This window comes from Perca flavescens, chromosome 19, assembly GCF_004354835.1.
Source record: "Perca flavescens isolate YP-PL-M2 chromosome 19, PFLA_1.0, whole genome shotgun sequence".
NCBI lineage: Eukaryota > Metazoa > Chordata > Actinopteri > Perciformes > Percidae > Perca > Perca flavescens.
The window spans coordinates 16,655,311-16,674,299 of NC_041349.1; the positions used below are offsets into that span (position 1 = coordinate 16,655,311).

At 40.4% G+C, this 18,989-nt stretch overlaps 2 protein-coding genes across 9 annotated transcripts; one reads left to right on the top strand and one right to left on the bottom strand.

The window, feature by feature from the left end:
* Window positions 1-239: 239 nt before the first annotated feature.
* Window positions 240-12,840, bottom strand: haus3 (HAUS augmin-like complex, subunit 3). Of its 7 annotated transcripts, XM_028564916.1 has the most exons (7): window positions 12,565-12,723; window positions 10,042-11,093; window positions 9,709-9,918; window positions 9,167-9,399; window positions 8,703-8,937; window positions 8,574-8,620; window positions 8,073-8,160 (listed from the first exon to the last, which is right to left on the bottom strand). In XM_028564916.1, exons 2-7 carry the CDS (start codon window positions 11,068-11,070, stop codon window positions 8,154-8,156), a joined length of 1,761 nt encoding a protein of 586 aa, XP_028420717.1. In that variant the 5' UTR covers window positions 11,071-11,093; window positions 12,565-12,723; the 3' UTR covers window positions 8,073-8,153. The 7 variants fall into 7 exon arrangements, with proteins under 7 accessions (XP_028420716.1, XP_028420715.1, XP_028420712.1 ...); XM_028564915.1 differs by lacking the exons at window positions 8,073-8,160; window positions 8,574-8,620; window positions 8,703-8,937; ... (1 more) ...; window positions 9,709-9,918; window positions 10,042-11,093 and adding exons at window positions 240-327; window positions 3,631-4,826; window positions 5,772-6,131; window positions 6,535-6,628; window positions 7,167-7,371 and having other exon boundaries at window positions 12,565-12,840; XM_028564914.1 differs by lacking the exons at window positions 8,073-8,160; window positions 8,574-8,620; window positions 8,703-8,937; ... (1 more) ...; window positions 9,709-9,918; window positions 10,042-11,093 and adding exons at window positions 2,400-2,492; window positions 3,631-4,826; window positions 5,772-6,131; window positions 6,535-6,628; window positions 7,167-7,371 and having other exon boundaries at window positions 12,565-12,840.
* LOC114546224 (prostaglandin reductase 1) lies at window positions 12,686-17,540 on the top strand. Of its 2 annotated transcripts, none has more exons than XM_028564918.1 (9): window positions 12,686-12,820; window positions 13,630-13,754; window positions 13,947-13,992; window positions 14,119-14,178; window positions 14,757-14,924; window positions 15,663-15,936; window positions 16,130-16,235; window positions 16,488-16,606; window positions 16,760-17,540. In XM_028564918.1, exons 2-9 carry the CDS (start codon window positions 13,649-13,651, stop codon window positions 16,868-16,870), a joined length of 990 nt encoding a protein of 329 aa, XP_028420719.1. In that variant the 5' UTR covers window positions 12,686-12,820; window positions 13,630-13,648; the 3' UTR covers window positions 16,871-17,540. The 2 variants fall into 2 exon arrangements, with proteins under 2 accessions (XP_028420719.1, XP_028420718.1); XM_028564917.1 differs by having other exon boundaries at window positions 12,687-12,865.
* The last annotated feature ends 1,449 nt before the right edge of the window (window positions 17,541-18,989 follow it).

Below are 18,989 nucleotides of genomic sequence, written 5' to 3' on the forward strand. Positions count from 1 at the left end.
TACCCCTATTTCCCTTGCCTTTTCTTGAGAGGAATAAGGAGGCTCCCATTTTGGAGGACGTCTGGTTAGGTAGATTTTAGGAGGAGGGTCAGCATATTGTTGCTTAAGTACTTCAAGCTTCCTCTTTAAGGGGAAGGAGGGGATCAGGGGAGGATGACATGAATGAGTTTCAGATGTAGGTAGGTGGCTGTTTCCCAGTTTTTTGCTCGGTTTTGTGGTAGTTGAGATCAAGTCTTGTGCTGAGGAGGAGTTTTGTTCTGCAGCAAAACTGCATGTTGAGGCCAGTATCTTGGTTGAGCTGATCCCTCTGACATTTCCATTAGCAGTCTATACACCAGGTGAACAGTATGCAGTCAGACAGGGACAAGGGGAACAGAGAGAACAGGAGAGGCAAGAATAGATTTAGAAGCAATTATTTTGCAACATCAGAAGACTTATAAACACAATTGTTCTCACTGTCTGTGTTAGTTTTGTTCCATAGAAAATCAATACACAACAGCAAATCTGTTTAGAAAAGTCAGCAGAATCACATCAAATGTTCTAGTTGCACATAATTATCACAGAGAACAATGCATGCCTTATCTAATTATTCATGTTTAGAGTTGGATAATATGAAACATGTGAAAGAGAATGAAAGCTGAGAAAGTAAACAGGTAAGCAGGTGGCTAAGCAAGACAAATTAAACAAAATGGGAAGCCGAGCAAGCAGGAAAAAAGAAAAGGGAAGGATGTAATAAGAGGACTGCAGCTCCCAATCAGACGCAGGTGCTGTATTCCCAGACAAAAACACAGACAGTCAAGACACTGTTTGTCTGACCGTCTGCCTGAAGTAGTGTCACTCACACTCGATCGCACTTATTTATTTTTCATGAAGAGGGAAAAAAGCTTGTTTTGGCTGGATGACGATGAATCTTTTACTCTATCCGATTAGATTTGAAAGGGTTCAATGAACTAACGTGACAGATTACATGTGTAGGACATATATATGAATGTATGAAGTATATCTGCTGTATTTGTATGTAATGTAATACATAATCATCATAATGTATGTTAAGTCCTGTGATGGATGGGTGCAAGTGATGGAGATTAAAATAAATAATAAATATGACTTGATCTGATTGAAAAAGCATTTCAATTACCAAAATGTAAGATACGGTATTAACACAAAACAGAAATGTTATGATCCCATAGAGGCCAGTGGAGAAGTGGGAGGATGAGAAAAAAGGTGAGAAACAAAAGTACAGAAATTTGAGTCCCATCTCCCAAAAGTATACCCTCACCCCCCTGTAACCTTCCCAGCATCTTAAAAACATCTCCATTATTCATACCCTGAACTCCCATCTCTATTTATGCAAAAGATCTGACGTGTGCACGTGTTATTTGAAATCTAGGTAAGAGATGTGAATTTAGGTATTCTGAGGATTTTTTAAGACAATGTGTGAGTTAATGAATGCACACAATTCTGTATGTCAGCACTGCAGTGGGCCTCGGCATGTAGGAATTCCTGTGATTCAGCTCCCAGAGGAGAGTCTTCCTCATTTTGCTGTAAACACAACCCTTTTCTCCTGCTGACAAAGTCATGAACCCCCCAAGGGTGCTGTGCTATAGGATATAGATAGAAAACCGAGGCAGGCCATGGCCCAAAGCCCAGTACTGGGTGGAGGAGAGTGTGAGAGAGTGAATGAGGGGAGAGAAAGAGAGAATGGATTGATGTTTCCTGCTTATTGTAGCAATACAGTGAAGATCTCTTTCTAACTCTCTTCTTCTCTTCCATCTTTCAGCCTCTCCCACTTTTCTCCCCTTCAATTCTCTCACTACATCCTTCTTCATCACTATCCCACATCATCCTTCCATCTCTCCACCTTCCTCCCTTTATAGTTGTTCCTCTTTGCTGCTCTCTCCTTTTCTGCCAATATATAACGTGGACTACTTTGTTAGGTTTATTTTATTTTTTTGGCATTACAACCCATTGGGGAGCTATCACTTGTCAGCTTGCTGCAATACTGCCGACAGCACCCACGTTTCACACCTAATCCCTTTGAAAGCAGCTTTTTAAATTTCAGGACTTTTTGTTGTGTTGCTGCTGTACACACTGTTGCCTCTGCTTACAGGGATTACAGCGTGGGAGACAGATGACAACAGGGAAAAATAAGTATTTTGGAATAAAAAGACCATTAAACAACTCTTAGCAAGTGAGGGAAACTTTTTTTCGACAAATTAAAGTGTCTAAGCAAAGGTGACTTTGTTTAAAGGACAAAACTATAAAAATTTGAATTTCACTCAAGATCTTCACCTCATGTCCATCCATTTACATGTGTGTAGCTGTCATGTAATACAGTATTGGTAATATTACAAACTGGCCCTATGGAGACTCACTTGTACATTGCCATGGTGCTGGTGGTTCCCAAGGAGACAGGGAGCTCTGAACTCCAACCTTTTTGCCCTACACTTCTGGGACAACGGTGGTGTAGAACAATCTTCTCTACCCGAGTCCTCTAGGGGAGGAGGTAAGAGCATTTCTATCAGATCATCACTTTTCAGACCGATCAATGACCCCGCTCTGTTATGTAAGTATGGGTTGGACTAAGCATCTATGGGCGCTTACACAGTGCGTGAGTGAGACCTCAGCAGTGTGTGACAGGACAAGGTCAACACTATATATCCTGGCTAAGATCAAACTGACATTTTTTTGTTACGACACTTGTTTGCGTGTGTTGTTGAGTGTGTGTTTGTAGATGTGTATGCGTGTGGGAGTTGACTCAGCATTGTCTCAGCAGCTGAGGCTCAAGCCACCTTCCTGCAGCTGTAATGTAAGCTGGCACACAACATCTCTCGTCAGTTCTGAGTGTCCTCAACACTGCTCGGTCATCGCCAATCCGATGAAAGAAAGATGGCTGAAAGCCACTGGCAAAAGTCTGACAAAACTTCAAATGCTTAACACCCCCAGTACTGTTTTGTCTAGGCTAGTAACTGGTCCCCACAATTTTAATTTGAGTCCGAGAACTGAACCGAGAATTATAGCACTTGATTTGAAGTGTACCTTTATAGACTTTAATGCTGTAGTATGCTGGTTCCATTAATTAATTTGCTTCTCTAGGAAATAATGCAGCCCTAATATTTCGACTTTGACAATTTTAGCCAAAGCATTTTAGTCATTCTTTGAGTCTCTCTCCCCTTTGAATAGGTAGCAATAATACTCCTTGGGATGTTTAAAGAGACCCAATGGCTTAGTGGGTTCTTAGTGTGCCTAGTTGACGACAAAAAGTCCTAGTTTATTGGAGAGCATTTACTCCTGCAGTTTTTTGCTCTTACATAGAAAAGTATTCTAGCACACTCTAGTGTTAATTAGTTGAACTACACATTAGTCACAAATTCATCACAGTGGTAAAAATGTGACATTCATTATACTTCTTTGTTGTTTTTACTATTTTCTGAAATACTCTAAAAGTAGACTCATTTCTACCATCTCAGCCCCATCAACTACTCTCTGGCACAACAGTATTTCATTTTATAACAACTTGGAAACTAATGACGGTGACCCAGACAAATGGAATATAAATACTTGAGATACATTTATAAGAATCACTTCATAGAAACTAAGATAAAACAGCATCACCAATCATGCACCTACCTGTAGATGTACTCCCATTTTCGCTGTCCACAGGTGGCATCACATACTCATTTCTGTCTTCCCCCCTCTCTCCTGGCTCAATGTCTCCTCCAGGTAACTCATTGACCCCTCTATAATCTGTCTCACACTGGCTTTCTCTTATTTGGACATCAGAACAATGGTGCTGCTCGGCCTCAATTTTATCTTCACTGCTTGAATCAATGCCTGCACTGCTCTCTCTCTGTACTTCCAGACCGACCTCCATTACTTCTATTCCTTCCTCTGTGGTTCTCTCCAGGTTATCAGCAGTGGTGTCACCCAGGAATAATTTGGTGGCCTCACACTGCACCAGCGGGTTTTCTGTGTTGTCCTTCTCTGCTGTTTCAGTCACAGTCTGACTCACATCCCGAGGGCTTTCAGCTCGGCAGTGGCCCCACGTGTGATCTCCCCTTTCTGAAGATACCAAGATCTTTTTTGGAGTGCCTAGAAGACATCCCACTGACATCTCTTTATCCTCAATGCTAGATGAATGTTCAACTTTGATTTCATGTGTATTAACTATGTAATCAAAGTCATTATGTTCTTTCTGCCCAGACTTTGCATCCTCAGAATAACAACTGAAGCTTTTGTCCATTTTACTTGTTAATACCAAATTCAAATTTCTCTCTAAACTAGTGTTGTCATTGGTTCCCAAGAATATAAATCTTTGCATTTCATTGGCTGATCCTTTCTCATTTGGCAAGGGTGCATCCCAATGTCTTGTCTCTTGACACGTTACTCCATCCTGCATTTCATGTCCTTCGTCTGACATTTGTGCCATACCTGCCTGCTTATTTTCGGAATCCACTATTTGCTGAACCCCTTCCTCTGACTGGTGATATAGTATGCCCCCATCTTCTTCTCCACTGATGACCTCTTTAGTGGAGTTGGATAGAAGTAGCTTCCACTTTGCTTGGCTTTCCGAACCTACAGCGCGGTCTAGCTTCTTCCTGGGGATATGCCAGCACTCTGCATTTCTGTTTTCTTTCTGTGCACCTGGTGTGTCATTATCGGTCTCTTCACTTATTTTAAGGCAGGAAGAAACTTGGTGACAAGCCAAAGCAGGTTCAGCTTTATGGGTATTAGCGTAATTGGTTGGGGGGAACAAAGCCGTATCATGATCCTTCTTGTCCGGAGAAAGATTGTGGATGAAAGGTGGACTGATTTCTTCAGTGGAGCTATGAAAGTAGAAGACAGAGTATGCTGAATTTATAATGCATGCTTTTCACTCACTAAACGAGCAACAGATCATTAATACATGCTAAACTTCAGACTACTTTCATTTATGTTACCCAAAGTTATATATTTACTTAAAGGAACACGCCGACTTATTGGGAATTTAGCTTATTCACTGTAACCCCCAGAGTAAGACAAGTCGATACATACCCTTCTCATCTCCGTGCGTGCTGTAACGCTGTCTGACGGTTCCAGCATTAGCTTAGCCTAGCACAGATCCTGCAGGTAACTGGTTCCAACTAGCCTACTGCTCCCAATTGTGACAAAAGTGACAAAATAACGCCAACATGTTCCTATTTACATGTTGTGATTTGTATAGTCACAGCGTGTACAAAAAACAACGTAACATGAGACACAGCCGTCTTCTAACAGTAAACAAACCGGGAACTATATTCTCAGACAGGCTTGCTGCGAGCATATCACTCCGCCCAAGTACTATATTCTTCCGGTTAGTTTACAGTTAGAAGACGGCTGTGTCTCATGTTACGTTGTTTTTTGTACACGCTGTGACTCTATAAATCACAACATGTAAATAGGAACGTGTTGGCGTTATTTTGTCACTTATTCGGAGCAGTAGGATTACTGGAACCATTCACCTGCATGTTCTGTGCTGGCCTGATGCCGCTGGAGCCGTCAGACAGCATTACAGCACGCATGGAGATGAGAAGGGTATGTATTGACTTGTCTAACTCTGGGGGTTATGGTGAATAAGCTAAATTCCCAATAAGTCGGCGTGTTCCTTTAAAAGGGGAAATGTCAAAGCAACAAAATATTCTCTTGACCCCTGAAAACTTCGGAATATATGAAATACTCTCAAGCATGTGCACATACATTAACACTTTGATAAAAACAAATAAAATACTAAACCCATTTTCCTCGCTACTAACCTTCTCCATGGTGTAGCTTGATGTTCATAAAGTCTCTTTGGTATTGGGAGGGACAGGGTGTATCTGTCTCTATTGGAGAGAGATGCTGCCGTCTCCTCATGCTGAGTGAATGACAGAGCCTGACTGGACTGGCAAGCAGGGGGTTCGGAGTACTTTCTGTGGGAATAAACCTGTGAGGTCTGATAATAGGCTTCAGTCTGAGACGTCTGCCTTTGACGTGAGGAATCCCAGCAGGAGGCGGCCTGGGATGACAGGGAGCAGTCTGGTGTCTGTGAGTACTGATAGCAGGCTGAGGTCTGAGAGCTCTGCCACTGGTTGGAGGCGTCATTGTAAGAAGTGGAAACGGAGGGCACCTGGGGCCTGGACCATAACAAGAATTTCTTTTACTTTTTCTGTTTTACAGTTGCATTAACTACATTAGAGATTAGAATATATTATTGCACCAATATATAAAATCAGGTCTCATATAACCGTAATAAACATTTATTGTCTATTACAGAACAGTCCAACCCATAAAATGGTTTAAATTCCAGTGTGATGTCCTTTTTCCCCCCCATGTCTATACTAATATAATGCACAATGGCTAGAAATTACTGTGCAATTGTGTTGGCCAAGAGGCTTCTGCACCAATCTGCTCAGGTTAATAATAAATGTTTTTTTTAAATAATACAGCAGAAATAAGATATTAATAAAATAGATATTCTAACTAAAGATAAATGTAAGTTTTTATGTATGCGGTTAGTCTTTACTTCATCCGACGTACCGGTCTGTGTCTCTCTCTTTGTTCTCTTGCTGACTCAAGGTCCAGCTGCTCTGAGCCCACGGCCCCCTCTGGCTGCAATTATACTGCTCCTCTACTACACACACGCACAACAAAAGGAGAAAACAAACTCTCTGGGAACTAAATATATTAAGTAACTTATACAATGCCTAAATGAGCAGAAAAAATATAGAAACCAGTCTGACCTGTCAATTAGATCATGTCTCGTTTTAAACTAAAACACAGGATTTAATGCTGTTGAAACCAAGCTTGATAATTAAAGCAAATGTGGGTTTTGTCAAGCAATACTGTATGCCATTGTGATTTATAAAGTAGGTATGCTTAATCACAGGCTTTTTGTTGTATTACTGAACTCCATAACTTCTACATATAGTATTCTAGAGCAAGATTTGCTAAAATATTTTACAATCATTCAAAATGTTACTGAGCTACAATACCATTTTCTACTAGTTTCAACAATGCAAAACAGAATTTGAGGAGAAAATATTCATCACAGAGGCTAAAACTGGGAAACAGAAAGTGTATCTACATCAATCAAGAAACCAGTTCACTAGTGGCTTCACTTGTCATAATATACTGCATACAAGATATTCTATGCTTGTGCTCTGACTGACTTTGCCTGCGATTGTAGGAGTAGTTGTGGTTGCGTCTGGCTACATGTTCACTCTGGGCCCGCAGAACAACCAGGATCTTCTGTGCCGCCTGGGACAGAGGCCCTGAGTACGACCTGCTGCTAGACTGCTCCATCTCCTCCCTGTTAGAATGACTGCTACTCTTTCACTCTACCTGGGGATATCTGACTCTTCAACTGCCAATGGTCTAAACAGAACAAAAGGGGAAGAGTAAGGTCAGTTACATACATACCTGGTTTAAACTGGCATCTTAAAAACACATCTAACCCTCCAGATATACACTTCAATAATCTTAAATTTAAAAAGAAAATGCACAACTAAACCTCCATAAAACAGAACATTTTCCTTTATTTATCTGATGACAAAAAGAAAACAAGGACATTTAGAACAACACAAGACACTAAATAACCTGATTAGTTTATTTAAAAATTGTTTAAAATAAAACACACTCAAATTAATCCCAATCATATAGGCAGTGCTGCTCCATATGCAATCAAACTTTTTCCCAAGTTGGGTGTTGTCCCAAAGATAAAAGAATCAAAGGATTGAACCCCGTCTCATGCATAAACCAAGTGAAGGTGCAGATTTGGAGTAGGTTCACAAGCAGGGCTTTCTTAGTAAACCTCGTCCACTGAAAGCATAGTGTACTTATAAGATATCTTCAAGCTTTATAACATCGGTTGACTCCCTTAGCACAGAAACTCAACATTGAAGTTGAGCTGGCACTCCTTATTCATTGTGGCAAGCTTTACTGCTGCCCTCTCTTCGCAGCCATTTTGCCCTCAAGATCTTCCACTACTTTCTGCAGCAGCCGGGCATCCAAGTGGAAGTAGATGTACAACTCCTTCTCTCGCCTGAGGAGGGCATTGCGCTCCAGCTGAGAACGCTTGGCTTTAACTTCCCCCATGATATCTTGCATTACAAGCTGCAAACTCTGCAGCTGAGACTCTGCTCCCAGAAGCTTCACCGTCAGCTCCTGTACAGACAAAGGAAGAGCAATGAGAAATTAACTAAGAAAAAAAGCAACAGGCTAAGTGAACACTCACATATTAATCAATAAAACATAACTAGTTATGCAAATAAAGTAATTAAAAAAAGTAATTAATTAACTTACTTGCAAATACTTCGTTAACATCTCAAACAACAGACATAATGTGCCAATATAAAAGTACAATACAACACTGTTCCTGAAACTAAAGCTTGTGTCATGCAGCAAAACAGTTCCTCCTGAGAACCATTAGTCATGCAGTGCTTTTGTACCCGTGTCTTCTTATTAAAGTACTTGACATTGTGAAATATGAGAAAACTGTGCAAAAGAAAAAACATATTGTGCTACCAGCATCCCTCACCAATAGTGATGACTAGTAATTTAAAACTCAACTGACTCACATTAAGGATTGCTTCTGAAATGCACTCTGCATAGTTGACCAAGATGACTGTGCAGAAAAGAAAAGGAAACAAACCCACCTGTGCATTAGGGCAGAGCAGCTCCTGGTCAGTGATGGCCGTTGGACGTACCTGCGGCCCTAAGACCAGCTGCTGGAGCTCTGAGTACATTGCCCTGTGGAGCGCCTCACAGTCGCCAAAAAGACGAGCAGCTGTGTAGTACTGCTCACGGCCAGCACCAGCTAGAGCATCTCGGGTCACCTGAAGGTTGCCCGCAAGGTCACGAGCAGCGTGGTTCAATGCTTCGTATGTCCGAAAAGGCTCTGATCGACCATGGTCTGAATCATGGTCAAGGATCTGGAGCAGCCTGAGGAAAGAGGAGGTAAGTGAATAATCCTGGTTTAGGTCTGCAAATATTCTAAGGCCTTATCCGTAAAGACGAGGACAATAAATTATTAGAATTCAATAAAGGTATACTAGTATAGATAAAAAAGTTGACATTGACGATAAACACATTTTTTTTTTTTTTTTTAAATGCTCTTAACGGTTTTAGCTCTGAAACAGGTCTACAGCACATACAGCTTGAGTCTTCTTACCTGCTGAAGGCTGCATCTTTGCAGCTGATGATAGGGTTAGGTCTGGGGTTGATGGCCAGGTCAGGGTGTGCCAGGGACTCAATTCTAAGGGTTGCCGTTTCACCTTCTTTTACCAGTCTGCTATTTACTTCTTCCAGCTGCTTAAAACAAGTCCTCCACCTCCTCAACTCCATCTCCTGACCCAGGAGTACCAGCTCAAAGGAAGCCTTCTGGCGGAGTAGGTAGTCTCGTACCTAGGAGGGAAAATTTACATTTCCTTTTACTATGGCTGTTGGCTTTATTTCATTCTACAATGCATAAGGCTGATGTTTGACACAGGGATCCAACTATGACTTTTATTAGTCATTAATTCTTAGTTTGCTAGATCCAATTAGTAAAAAGGTCACTTTTAACAGTATTATGTTTTCAAGCACCTCGTATCTCATTAAAATGTTTTGGAGCAAGACATTTTAATTCTAAGTAGCTTAAGCAAAGCTGATTGATGGCTAAACCTGATCCCTGCTGAAAAACTAAGGGTGAAATGGGTGAGATCACCAACTAACCTGATTCTGTCTGGAGGTGTAGTAGTCCTGCCGTGCTACTTGCAAAGCCAGGTCTCCCCTCACTACCGGCACATTAAGCAACCGGGCTGACTCTCTGAGGGCAGCAGGTACTGGTCCATGGAGCAGAGCCTCCAGCTCAGCCTCCACCGCCTGCAACTCCTTCCTGGAGACAACTTCACGGACATGCAGTGAGGACGACATGCATATGCTCTGGTAGAATGAAGAGATAGATATGAAGTAGAGCTTAAGCATAAACAGTAATAACTGAAAACACTATGAGAACTGTGATACAGTTTGCATGAAATAATAAAACATGCAATATGTCTGATTTACCTTGGTATGAGAGGACTTCTCAGAGAGCCAGTCTAGTCCAGCCTTGACACTCTTCTCCTCTGCCATGGCCTGCATCAGTTGGTGCTGGGCCACAATATAAGACCACTGAAGTCTGGCCATCTCTGTCCTCCTGTGCTCCACCATTCGCGCCTCCCTCTCTCTCCCCTGGTGCTTGTTCTCTTCATCCTCTCCATCTTCACAAGAACTGAGGTCAAGGACCTGGAAGCGCTCAGAGCAAGAAGACTCAACAATGTCTGCAATGCCCTGGAAGAAATGCTTCTGAGTAAAGGCAGCTAGTGTTTTAGTGTTGAGCTCCTCCTGGTGCAGGTAGGGATCCAAGGGCAACTGAGAAAGGAGGACAGTGGGGCTTTTTGAGACAGAAGGGTTTGATGGGGCCACAGGTTCTCCTTTTCCTTTTTGCTTGGCCTCTTGCTGAACTGGGAGGTGCGAAGCAAGCTTTCTCACCTCATCTGTTAGGTTTTGTAATAGAGCGTTGGTGTCTGCATTCTCAGCTCTAATGGAAGCACTGGCCTCCTTTAGCTTACATGCAGCGCTCTCCCGCTCTTCACCAAGTCGTAGATCAACATCTGCACGAGAGGTGGCCACAACCTGTAACCTGTTAAAACGATGTTGCTTCAGCTCTTTCTCTTTACGCAGTGCCTGGAGTTCTGCCTCCAAGTCTTCTATGGCCACATTTCCCTCAGCTGCAAACACAGCGGATGAAGATGAAGAAGAGGACCCTAAGATGTTTGCACTGCTCCCATCTGAAGGTCCAATGGTTTTAAGGAGCTCGCCCAAGGCTGCTTCATCCAGAAATGGCTTGCCCGACTTACGCAGCTCCTGAAAAGCATGTACCTCCTCCTTAGTGAGAACATTGCTCTGGTTAAGGGTCCGACAGACAAAGCGCAAGAAGTGAAGGTTCTCCGGGGCACAGTCAAACAGCCAGTCGAAGTCGGAGGCCTTCAATGATGATGCACCAGGATAACCTAGACGGCCCAGGGCATCCACAAACTGGCTACCGTCTAACATGGTGGTTCAGCACTCTGTGCCCCCTTGTTATTGTGGTAGTCAGCACAATGTGAATTGTGGAGGAGGATTAGGTGAAGACCAATACAAAGAGAGTGAGAGTACATAATACAAAGCATATTCATCATAATCTCTTAAAATAAGAGATGTCCTGATTTATATCAGGATCAGGGATAATTCAGGCACTCAAAAAGAGACTGTTTTCTGGTCATTTTGGAAGTAGTAGTTTGTGGTGCTGCTAAATTGCCTTGTGTTTCTAATATATTGTCCACCCAATTTATATCAGTGAGGGTAGAGTAAATCTAAGAAAACACCATTCAGTCAGTATATGCAATATAGGCTAACACATGCAATTCAACATCACCACAAAAACTGCCTCCAAATTGACCAGAGTTGAATCAACACTTCTCCAAAACAGCTTCAACAAAATATGAACATTATAACCTTCATCAAGGTAAGATTTATTGCAGGGTTGTTGAATTTCACTGATGTAGTCCAAAAATTCTTGTCAGGACAGCTCAACAGTGACTCCTTTCTCCATGGATTATGCCACAAAACACTACAGGAAGTAGTATACAAACCATTACAGGAAACTAATATTAATATATATATATAAAAATAAATAAAAGAAAACCATTAAAGAAAACTGTGATGTAGGTTGTACTTTCTTAATGCAAGCTATCAAACATGATAAAATTGATTTTCCAATTTCAATTTGAGCTTTGAAGTTAACAGTTATGCTGGATAAACAAGGCGAGGCTCACCCAGCTTTTGGCACATTTTACTGTGTATTGATAACTTTTAAATTTTAATCAGCATGGATAATAATCAGTTAATACGTTAAGCTAAGTGAGGTTATATTGTATACGTTAATAGCCGTATAATTCATATACCGTATAGCCTATAACATTATATTATCTTTAAAGTTTCAACTCCAACTTAACATCACTAACGTTAGCTAAGTTATTCTTTATCACAAACAACGTTACAGTAACAACGTACTATAGCTAGCTAGCTAGCTATTTTACAGACTAACATTAAATTAGCTACTGCAGTCGCTTGCTAAGAAAAACTTCTCTGTAACGTTACATTTCTAACATTAACGTTAAATAGTAGTCGGTGTTTTAGTTTTACCTTGAATGCTGATATATTAATTATAACTGAGAATTTCTGTCTAACTTTACCGAAGTCTTAGGCAGAAACGAGTAAAAATATTCGCTTTGGTCATCTGGTAAAGGTAAGCTACGCCCTCGTATTATTAACGTTAGCATGCAGATTCGTCACAAAGGTTAGCGATAGCTATCTTAATTTTGGCTTGCGGTAGCTAACGTTACACTCACTAGCCAGCAACATAGCTTGAAAGTAGTTAACGGTATAGAGAGCTTGTTAACCACCATGTCACTTCAACAAACAGTTGTGTCAAAAGCAATGTATTTCGTATATTATCTGACAGACTAAAGTAAAATGTATAAAACAATTATCACTCCATTAACTTACTTTCAATTCAGGAACTCCGTTTGGTTAGCATATCATCCTAGACAATTATCCCGCGCGCTAAACATCCAAACTCACGGCACGTCGTCACGCAGGAACGACGTGACGTTCTACGTCATACGTTGGAGGCAGCGTTTACCTTCCATTCCAACCATTAACCAATAAATTTAAGGATTGAAGCCTGGCACTTGCCTTCTCGCGTTCTCTCCTCCTAACTTACTCAACAACCCGCCGCCGTTGCTGCCTGCTTCTGTCCTCAGTGAGTTCACGACTTTTGCTATTTCTTTGTGGAGAACGACAATAGGTAGGTGATATGGACAACGTTGATAGAGCTGTATGTAATATAACATACTCAAACGAACTAGATTGCCTGCTTATATAGGAGAGGGGGCATTAGCAAACATAAAACAGACACTTCACTTCTCACTTATGAGCTTGTACATTTATGCTGTTTGCTTTTTCAAACTATGGTTAATAACTAATGTTATCTTACTGGTTGTTATATGTAACTTTAACGTTATACTATCACGTACTAACGTTAACGTTACACATGTAGGCCTACTCCCTGCCGTCTTCTTTCAACTGTATTAGCAAAATCTTTCCCGGAAAGAAATCATTCCAAGCAAATGTCAACTCATCGATGTGCTTGAGTTGTAAGTTCACGTTATCATTAAAGAATATTTGGTGAAGGTGAATAAATTCCAACTTCTGTGTACACATCCAGGATACTGCAATCTAAGGTGTAACGTTAGCCATCAATCTAATGTTACTTCACTTTGTGCTCTTTAAATAAGCAGGAAAAAAATGTGATTACGTTTGACCCACAGTATATCCACAAGTTAGTTTCACACACCTATGAGTTCAATTGTCTTTGTGAAGTTTTGGTTTTTCTCATCATGATTCAAGTAGGCTTTTAAAGAATTATTATAGCTTTTACTTGAATTCACTTATTAGTAACTGGGTAGTACATCTAACATGTCTTGTGTTTTGCACAACGCCAGGAATGAGATCACTGCACCAAATGTTACGGTCAGTTTCATTTCAAACAACTGCTTTTCTCTCTCACAGCTGCCCTGAACAAATAATCATGGTCCAAGCCAAGACGTGGATCCTTACCAAGCACTTTGACGGCTTCCCGAAGGACAGCGACTTTGAGCTTAAGGTGGAGGAGCTTTCTGCACCCAAAGATGGGGGTAAGATGATTTTTGTCTCTTTTATTCTCTGTGCTTAAGCTTGAAGACACTCTTTGTCTTCTTCTTTTTTCAAACAATAATCCCCAAGCACTTTAAATGACTCAGTATTTACTTGATTGAGTCCCATACAGAAGAGGAAAACATCTGTTCAAGTGTACACTTGTTTTGCACTGATGTCTCTCTTTGTTTCAGAGGTGCTTTTGGAAGCAGTGTTTCTCAGTGTCGACCCATACATGAGGTGAGTGGAGAGCAGGTCCGGGCATCTGAAAAAACATTCTAAAGTATAATTGTTGTTAACACTCTGTTTTAATAAATAATTAATTAATCCAAAAATGCATATACAATGCACTGCTTTTCTCTCCAGGCCATTCAGTAAGGTTCGCATGAATGAAGGCGATGTGATGATTGGAACTCAAGTGGCCAAGTAAAGAACACAAACACACAGACACACAGACACACAGGAATGTCTCTAATCTGCGTATGTACCGTGCATGCCCCAATGTTTACTGAAACAGAACCAGTTCTGCACCTGCTATTAATTACTGAACCCTTTGATTCACAGTGACTGGAAAGCAAAAGCGCACAATTGAAATGTTCTTGGCTAAGTGTTCAGACGCTCAGTCCGTTTCAGTGGGAATGTCTTTTATGATAAACATGCATAATAAATTACTCCGTGACCAAACTTTCCAAACAACCTCAAAATAATCTGTTTTAAACACATGTTGTGTATTATCTTTACACTGTTGTGAAGCGAAGTGCATAAAACTCATCTGCCACATGGTTTGACATCATACAGTCCTCTAGGATACCACAACACGTATATCAAAAAAAACTGAAGAGTTGTAATTTTTAAGGTACTTTTTCATATTCAATTTAATCTGGTGTTTAGTTAGCAACTTTAAATGAGCTCAGTGATGCCATGGACAGAAGTTGGAACAGGTGAGATATATTCATTGACATAGGACTTCTTTCTTCTGCTTTTGTGTTATTTTTGTTTTGTAGAGTGATTCAAAGTAATAACCCAGCATTTCCTGCGGGAAGCCATGTTGTTGGTCGTTGTGGCTGGAGAACCCACACAGTCTGTGATGGGACAGACCTCATTCCAGTCATGCCTGACTGGCCGCAAGACGTCTCGTTGTCCCTGGCTCTGGGTGGCATCGGCATGCCAGGGTAAGACAGAGGTTGCCTTTCTAGGTAGAAATAGAATGCAGAGGAGATATTTGTGGCAACCCAGGCTTTCAAAAGTAAAAATGCAATACTTTTCCTCTAAGACAATTTACTGTGACTTGTTTTTCCAACTTTTACAACAACATGATGGACACGAAGCTGCCTGAGCTGAATCATCAGTACAAATTACTTTTGATTTACATATTCGAATATAAGTTAAAAAGGCAAGAAATAAAATCTTACAGGAAAGATAAAGGAAGTCAGCTTTATATGTAAATAGCAGTGGGATAAGAAACTCCGCTTGGTAGCTAAAAGTAGAAGGTAGGCTTGGGCTACTCCCATGTGTGAACTACTATGCAGAAAAAGAATACCTTATCCTCCCTGAGTAAGCGTTCAATAACTGCTTATCTGGAAAAGGTATTGCCATTTCCCTGCTTATGTTTGAGGCCAGTTAAAGGGAGAGAGTTGTTTCTTAGCTATTTTAAAGATCCTCAGCAGAACAGCTGCGTTTTTTTTTTTTTTTTGTTGAGAAAATAAACCGTTAAGGCTCCAGATGTTTTGTCCTGCTTGGGAGTTAAAGTCCTCTTATAAGCACTGATTAGCTTGGCATGGAAGCATTTATAAAGAGTTTACATAATGAAGGTCAAAGAGGCTGCTCTGTGGAACTAAAAGAGGAAAAACAGACCCTCACAGTTTTAGTTTTTGTAATTAATGGAATATACTCTTTCTTGTTCTCTCCAGACTGACAGCTCTGTACGGGATAGAAGAAGTCTTGGGACTCCAGAAGGGGGAGACCCTGCTGGTGAATGCTGCTGCCGGGGCAGTGGGCTCCGTGGTGGGCCAGATTGCAAAGATCAAGGGCTGTAAAGTGGTGGGTTCAGCAGGGTCTGATGCCAAGGTGGCTTTCCTCAAAGAACTGGGCTTCGATGAGGCCTTCAACTACAAGACTGTTGGTTCCCTGGAGGAGGCACTGAAAAAGGCTTCTCCAGAAGGATATGACTGTTTCTTTGAAAATGTAAGCAATGGTGGTGTAGCTCCACGCCCGTAAAGTGTCCTTGAGCACTTCCTATTTATGCTCTCCTTTCTCTGTTTGGCTAATGTGGACAATCAAGTTTTCCAGCTTACTTTAACACTGTCGGCTAAATGTTTAAAACTTAATTATTGCTATTATTTTTACCGGTTTAACCGACACTTCTTCTTCATTCGAGGTGGGAGGCCCTTTTTCAAGCGTTGCGATACAGCAAATGAAGAACTTTGGAAGAATAGCTGTGTGTGGAGCTATTTCCACATATAATGACACCACACCCCAAACAGGTGTGTATATCAATATTCCTGCGAATTTCTCTGCTTTAACTTGAAACCTGCTTTAAAAAGAAAAAAATGAAATGGTTATTCACCCCTAACAAAAAAAACATGTTCAGATGATTTTGCGTCTTTTTCACTAGAGGGCGACATTGTGTTACTGAAATGGTGGATGAAATGTACAAACTGTAGATTGTAGATGTACAGACTTTGTTTCTTTGTGCTACCATTGGAAGTTTTGTTTTCTTCAACCATCACTCTTAGGCCCATACCCCCACCTGACCATGATCTTCAAGCAGCTTAAGATGGAGGGCTTCATGCAGAGCAGGTGGGAGCACAAGCACCCTGAGTCCCTTAAGAGGCTGATAGGATGGTTGAAAGAGGTTAGTGACTAAAAACAATTAATCATGATGCTGGATCCCAAATCAGATTTTTTTTTTTGTGTGTGTCTTTAGTAAATATTTAATCTCAATTAGTAAGGTTGCCCATCTGTCTGCATCTGTCATTTTGTGATTTTATTTATTCTGCATCTGCAGGGCAAACTGCAGTGTCGGGAGCACATCACAAAAGGCTTTGAAAAGATGCCAACTGCTTTTATGGGGATACTGCAGGGAGAAAACGTCGGCAAGGCTATTGTCGCAGTCTGATGTGGAAAGCGAGATCAATGGAGAAGAATCAGTATTATTAATACCTGACACATTACAGAATTCATACAAGAAGGACTGAGCAATAGACAGTTGGCAACCATTTTTTTTTCTTCGTATTAACAGATAAAAAAATGTGATTCATCATATTTAGCATTAGTTCAGAATTCATTGTTAGAGAGTTAAGTCTGAAACCATTTTTTTTTATTTAGATGGTTTTATTGAACTGCACCATCTGCTAGGTTTGGATTTTCATTCATGGTAAGGCACATTTTTTGCTAATGCATTTAAATAAAATAGTTACTTTAAAGAATCCCTTTTGGAAGCACAAATCTTAGCATTTGTTCCTCATGTGCCGCTACATGGTAGCAAACTAGTTGCACCTACTGAATTTTTTACAAATTAGTTTTTAACCACCATCCAGATAATTGAGTATACAGAACATCGTTTGGGAAACATCAGACTACTGTGGGAAATCGGCAAGGTACGAGAAGAGTTTTACTCTGAGGTCGACCCAAGATTGTTGGTCTTCTATGCCAGAAAGTACCTGAATGAGATGTGTAGATCTGCTGCTGATACATTCATATGTTACTCGCTGTAACATAATTAACCATGTGCTTTGTATTTAGTGAGAGCTTTTGTATAATAAAATTCAGCGTATTTTTGTTTCTAATTTTCTGTTAACATATTTCACTTACTGTATGTGTTGGGCTGTATATGGCAGACTGTGGGTATCTATATAGTATTAATGTATGCGTGGCCTGAGAACAGGAAAGAAAGCTATTCAAGATGTGTTCTCTTTTCAGTCCTAAAATGAGGGAAGTCTAGATGATAAAACAGATACTGTTAGCCTTCTACTGCAAATGCAGCTTTTTATTTGATCAGCAACGATCATTAAATGTATTTTTAGACACTCATTTGAATTTCATAAGGTTGTGGTGGGGATGAGAGCCCCAGCTCCATGGTTACATAGGATGCTGTTAGTCCAGTAGCATAGCACAAGGTTTACCCACTTTGGTGTAGAAATGTGAAGTTGACAGTCAAGTCTATTTCATCTCATCTATAAAAATGGAAATTACAGTGACTTTTTTTATGCCTTATACTGACCCAGGCCCCTATAGCCCAATCCCAAAATTACACTTACCAGTAATGACGCTCTTGGGCAGAGCTTGATGCTCAAATGATCAAAATAATAAAATTGTTTGATGTCCACCAAAAAATACAGGGAGTTAAAAAAAAATCTCAAAGGGACAAAATATTACTGGTCTGTGGTCTAATAGCTAAGCTTTTTGTGTGAGCATATATCAAGCACATTAAAAGCTACACTGTATGCCAAGTGACAAGACACACTACTGATTGAGGGATTGACTGGGGGCACAGCACACATTTTGCTCAGCTTGATGAATGACACAGGTATGCAAATGTTTATGCATCTATACCAAAGTGGGCAAGATTTTACTTTGAAGAAGAAATCCTTAAAATCTAGTGTCTAGAAATCTAAAAGTATCAAAATATTATGTTCAGTTTTATAAATTTAGTTGGTGCAAATGAAACATCAAATGCAAATCCCAGCTTGTTGGAAATAACCGAATTGTTAATACTAGCTTAGACCACTTTGGAAATAATTACACAAAATAAACGTGAAGGTTAAAAGAATGGAGGAGGAGGAAGAGGGGGAGGGGGGGGGGTGACGTAAAACCGGTAAATCACGTACTGGATTACTACACTGGAATTGAGCTGCGCTGACTCAGTCGTTTACGGTAAAACAAGAATTTGTCAAGTCATTGTGACTTGAATTACTATTAACCGCTTTCCCTGCAATTATTTAAATACTATTACTTATAAGAGATAAAATATACAATAATATAAAAAATAATATAATCAATTAAGGTAATTAAAATACTAATTATACAAAAATAGACTACAGTACAGATATTAACAGAATAAGTCAGCTTTATCTCTATATTGACTGTTCATCAAAACGATTACAAAACATGCAGAAGCACTAATGGACAAGGAGACAAAATGGAACAGTATTATATTCAAGCGTCATAGTTGGGCTGATGGATAATAATGGCAACACCCAACAGCGTCAAATCCTTTGGGGCGTAAAGCAACAAAA

Excerpts from the sequence above, each read along its gene's own strand:
- haus3 (XM_028564911.1), bottom strand. The coding sequence starts at position 11,070 with ATGTTAGACGGTAGCCAGTTTGTGGATGCCCTGGGCCGTCTAGGTTAT. Across the intron at positions 9,919-10,041 it reads AGAAGTCCTCTCATACCAAG|AGCATATGCATGTCGTCCTC; the intron begins GTAAATCAGACA and ends TCATTCTACCAG. Across the intron at positions 8,161-8,573 it reads TTTCAGAAGCAATCCTTAAT|GAGCTGACGGTGAAGCTTCT; the intron begins GTGAGTCAGTTG and ends TTGTCTGTACAG.
- LOC114546224 (XM_028564918.1), top strand. The coding sequence starts at position 13,649 with ATGGTCCAAGCCAAGACGTGGATCCTTACCAAGCACTTTGACGGCTTC. Across the intron at positions 15,937-16,129 it reads ATGACTGTTTCTTTGAAAAT|GTGGGAGGCCCTTTTTCAAG; the intron begins GTAAGCAATGGT and ends TCTTCATTCGAG. Across the intron at positions 16,236-16,487 it reads TGACACCACACCCCAAACAG|GCCCATACCCCCACCTGACC; the intron begins GTGTGTATATCA and ends CATCACTCTTAG.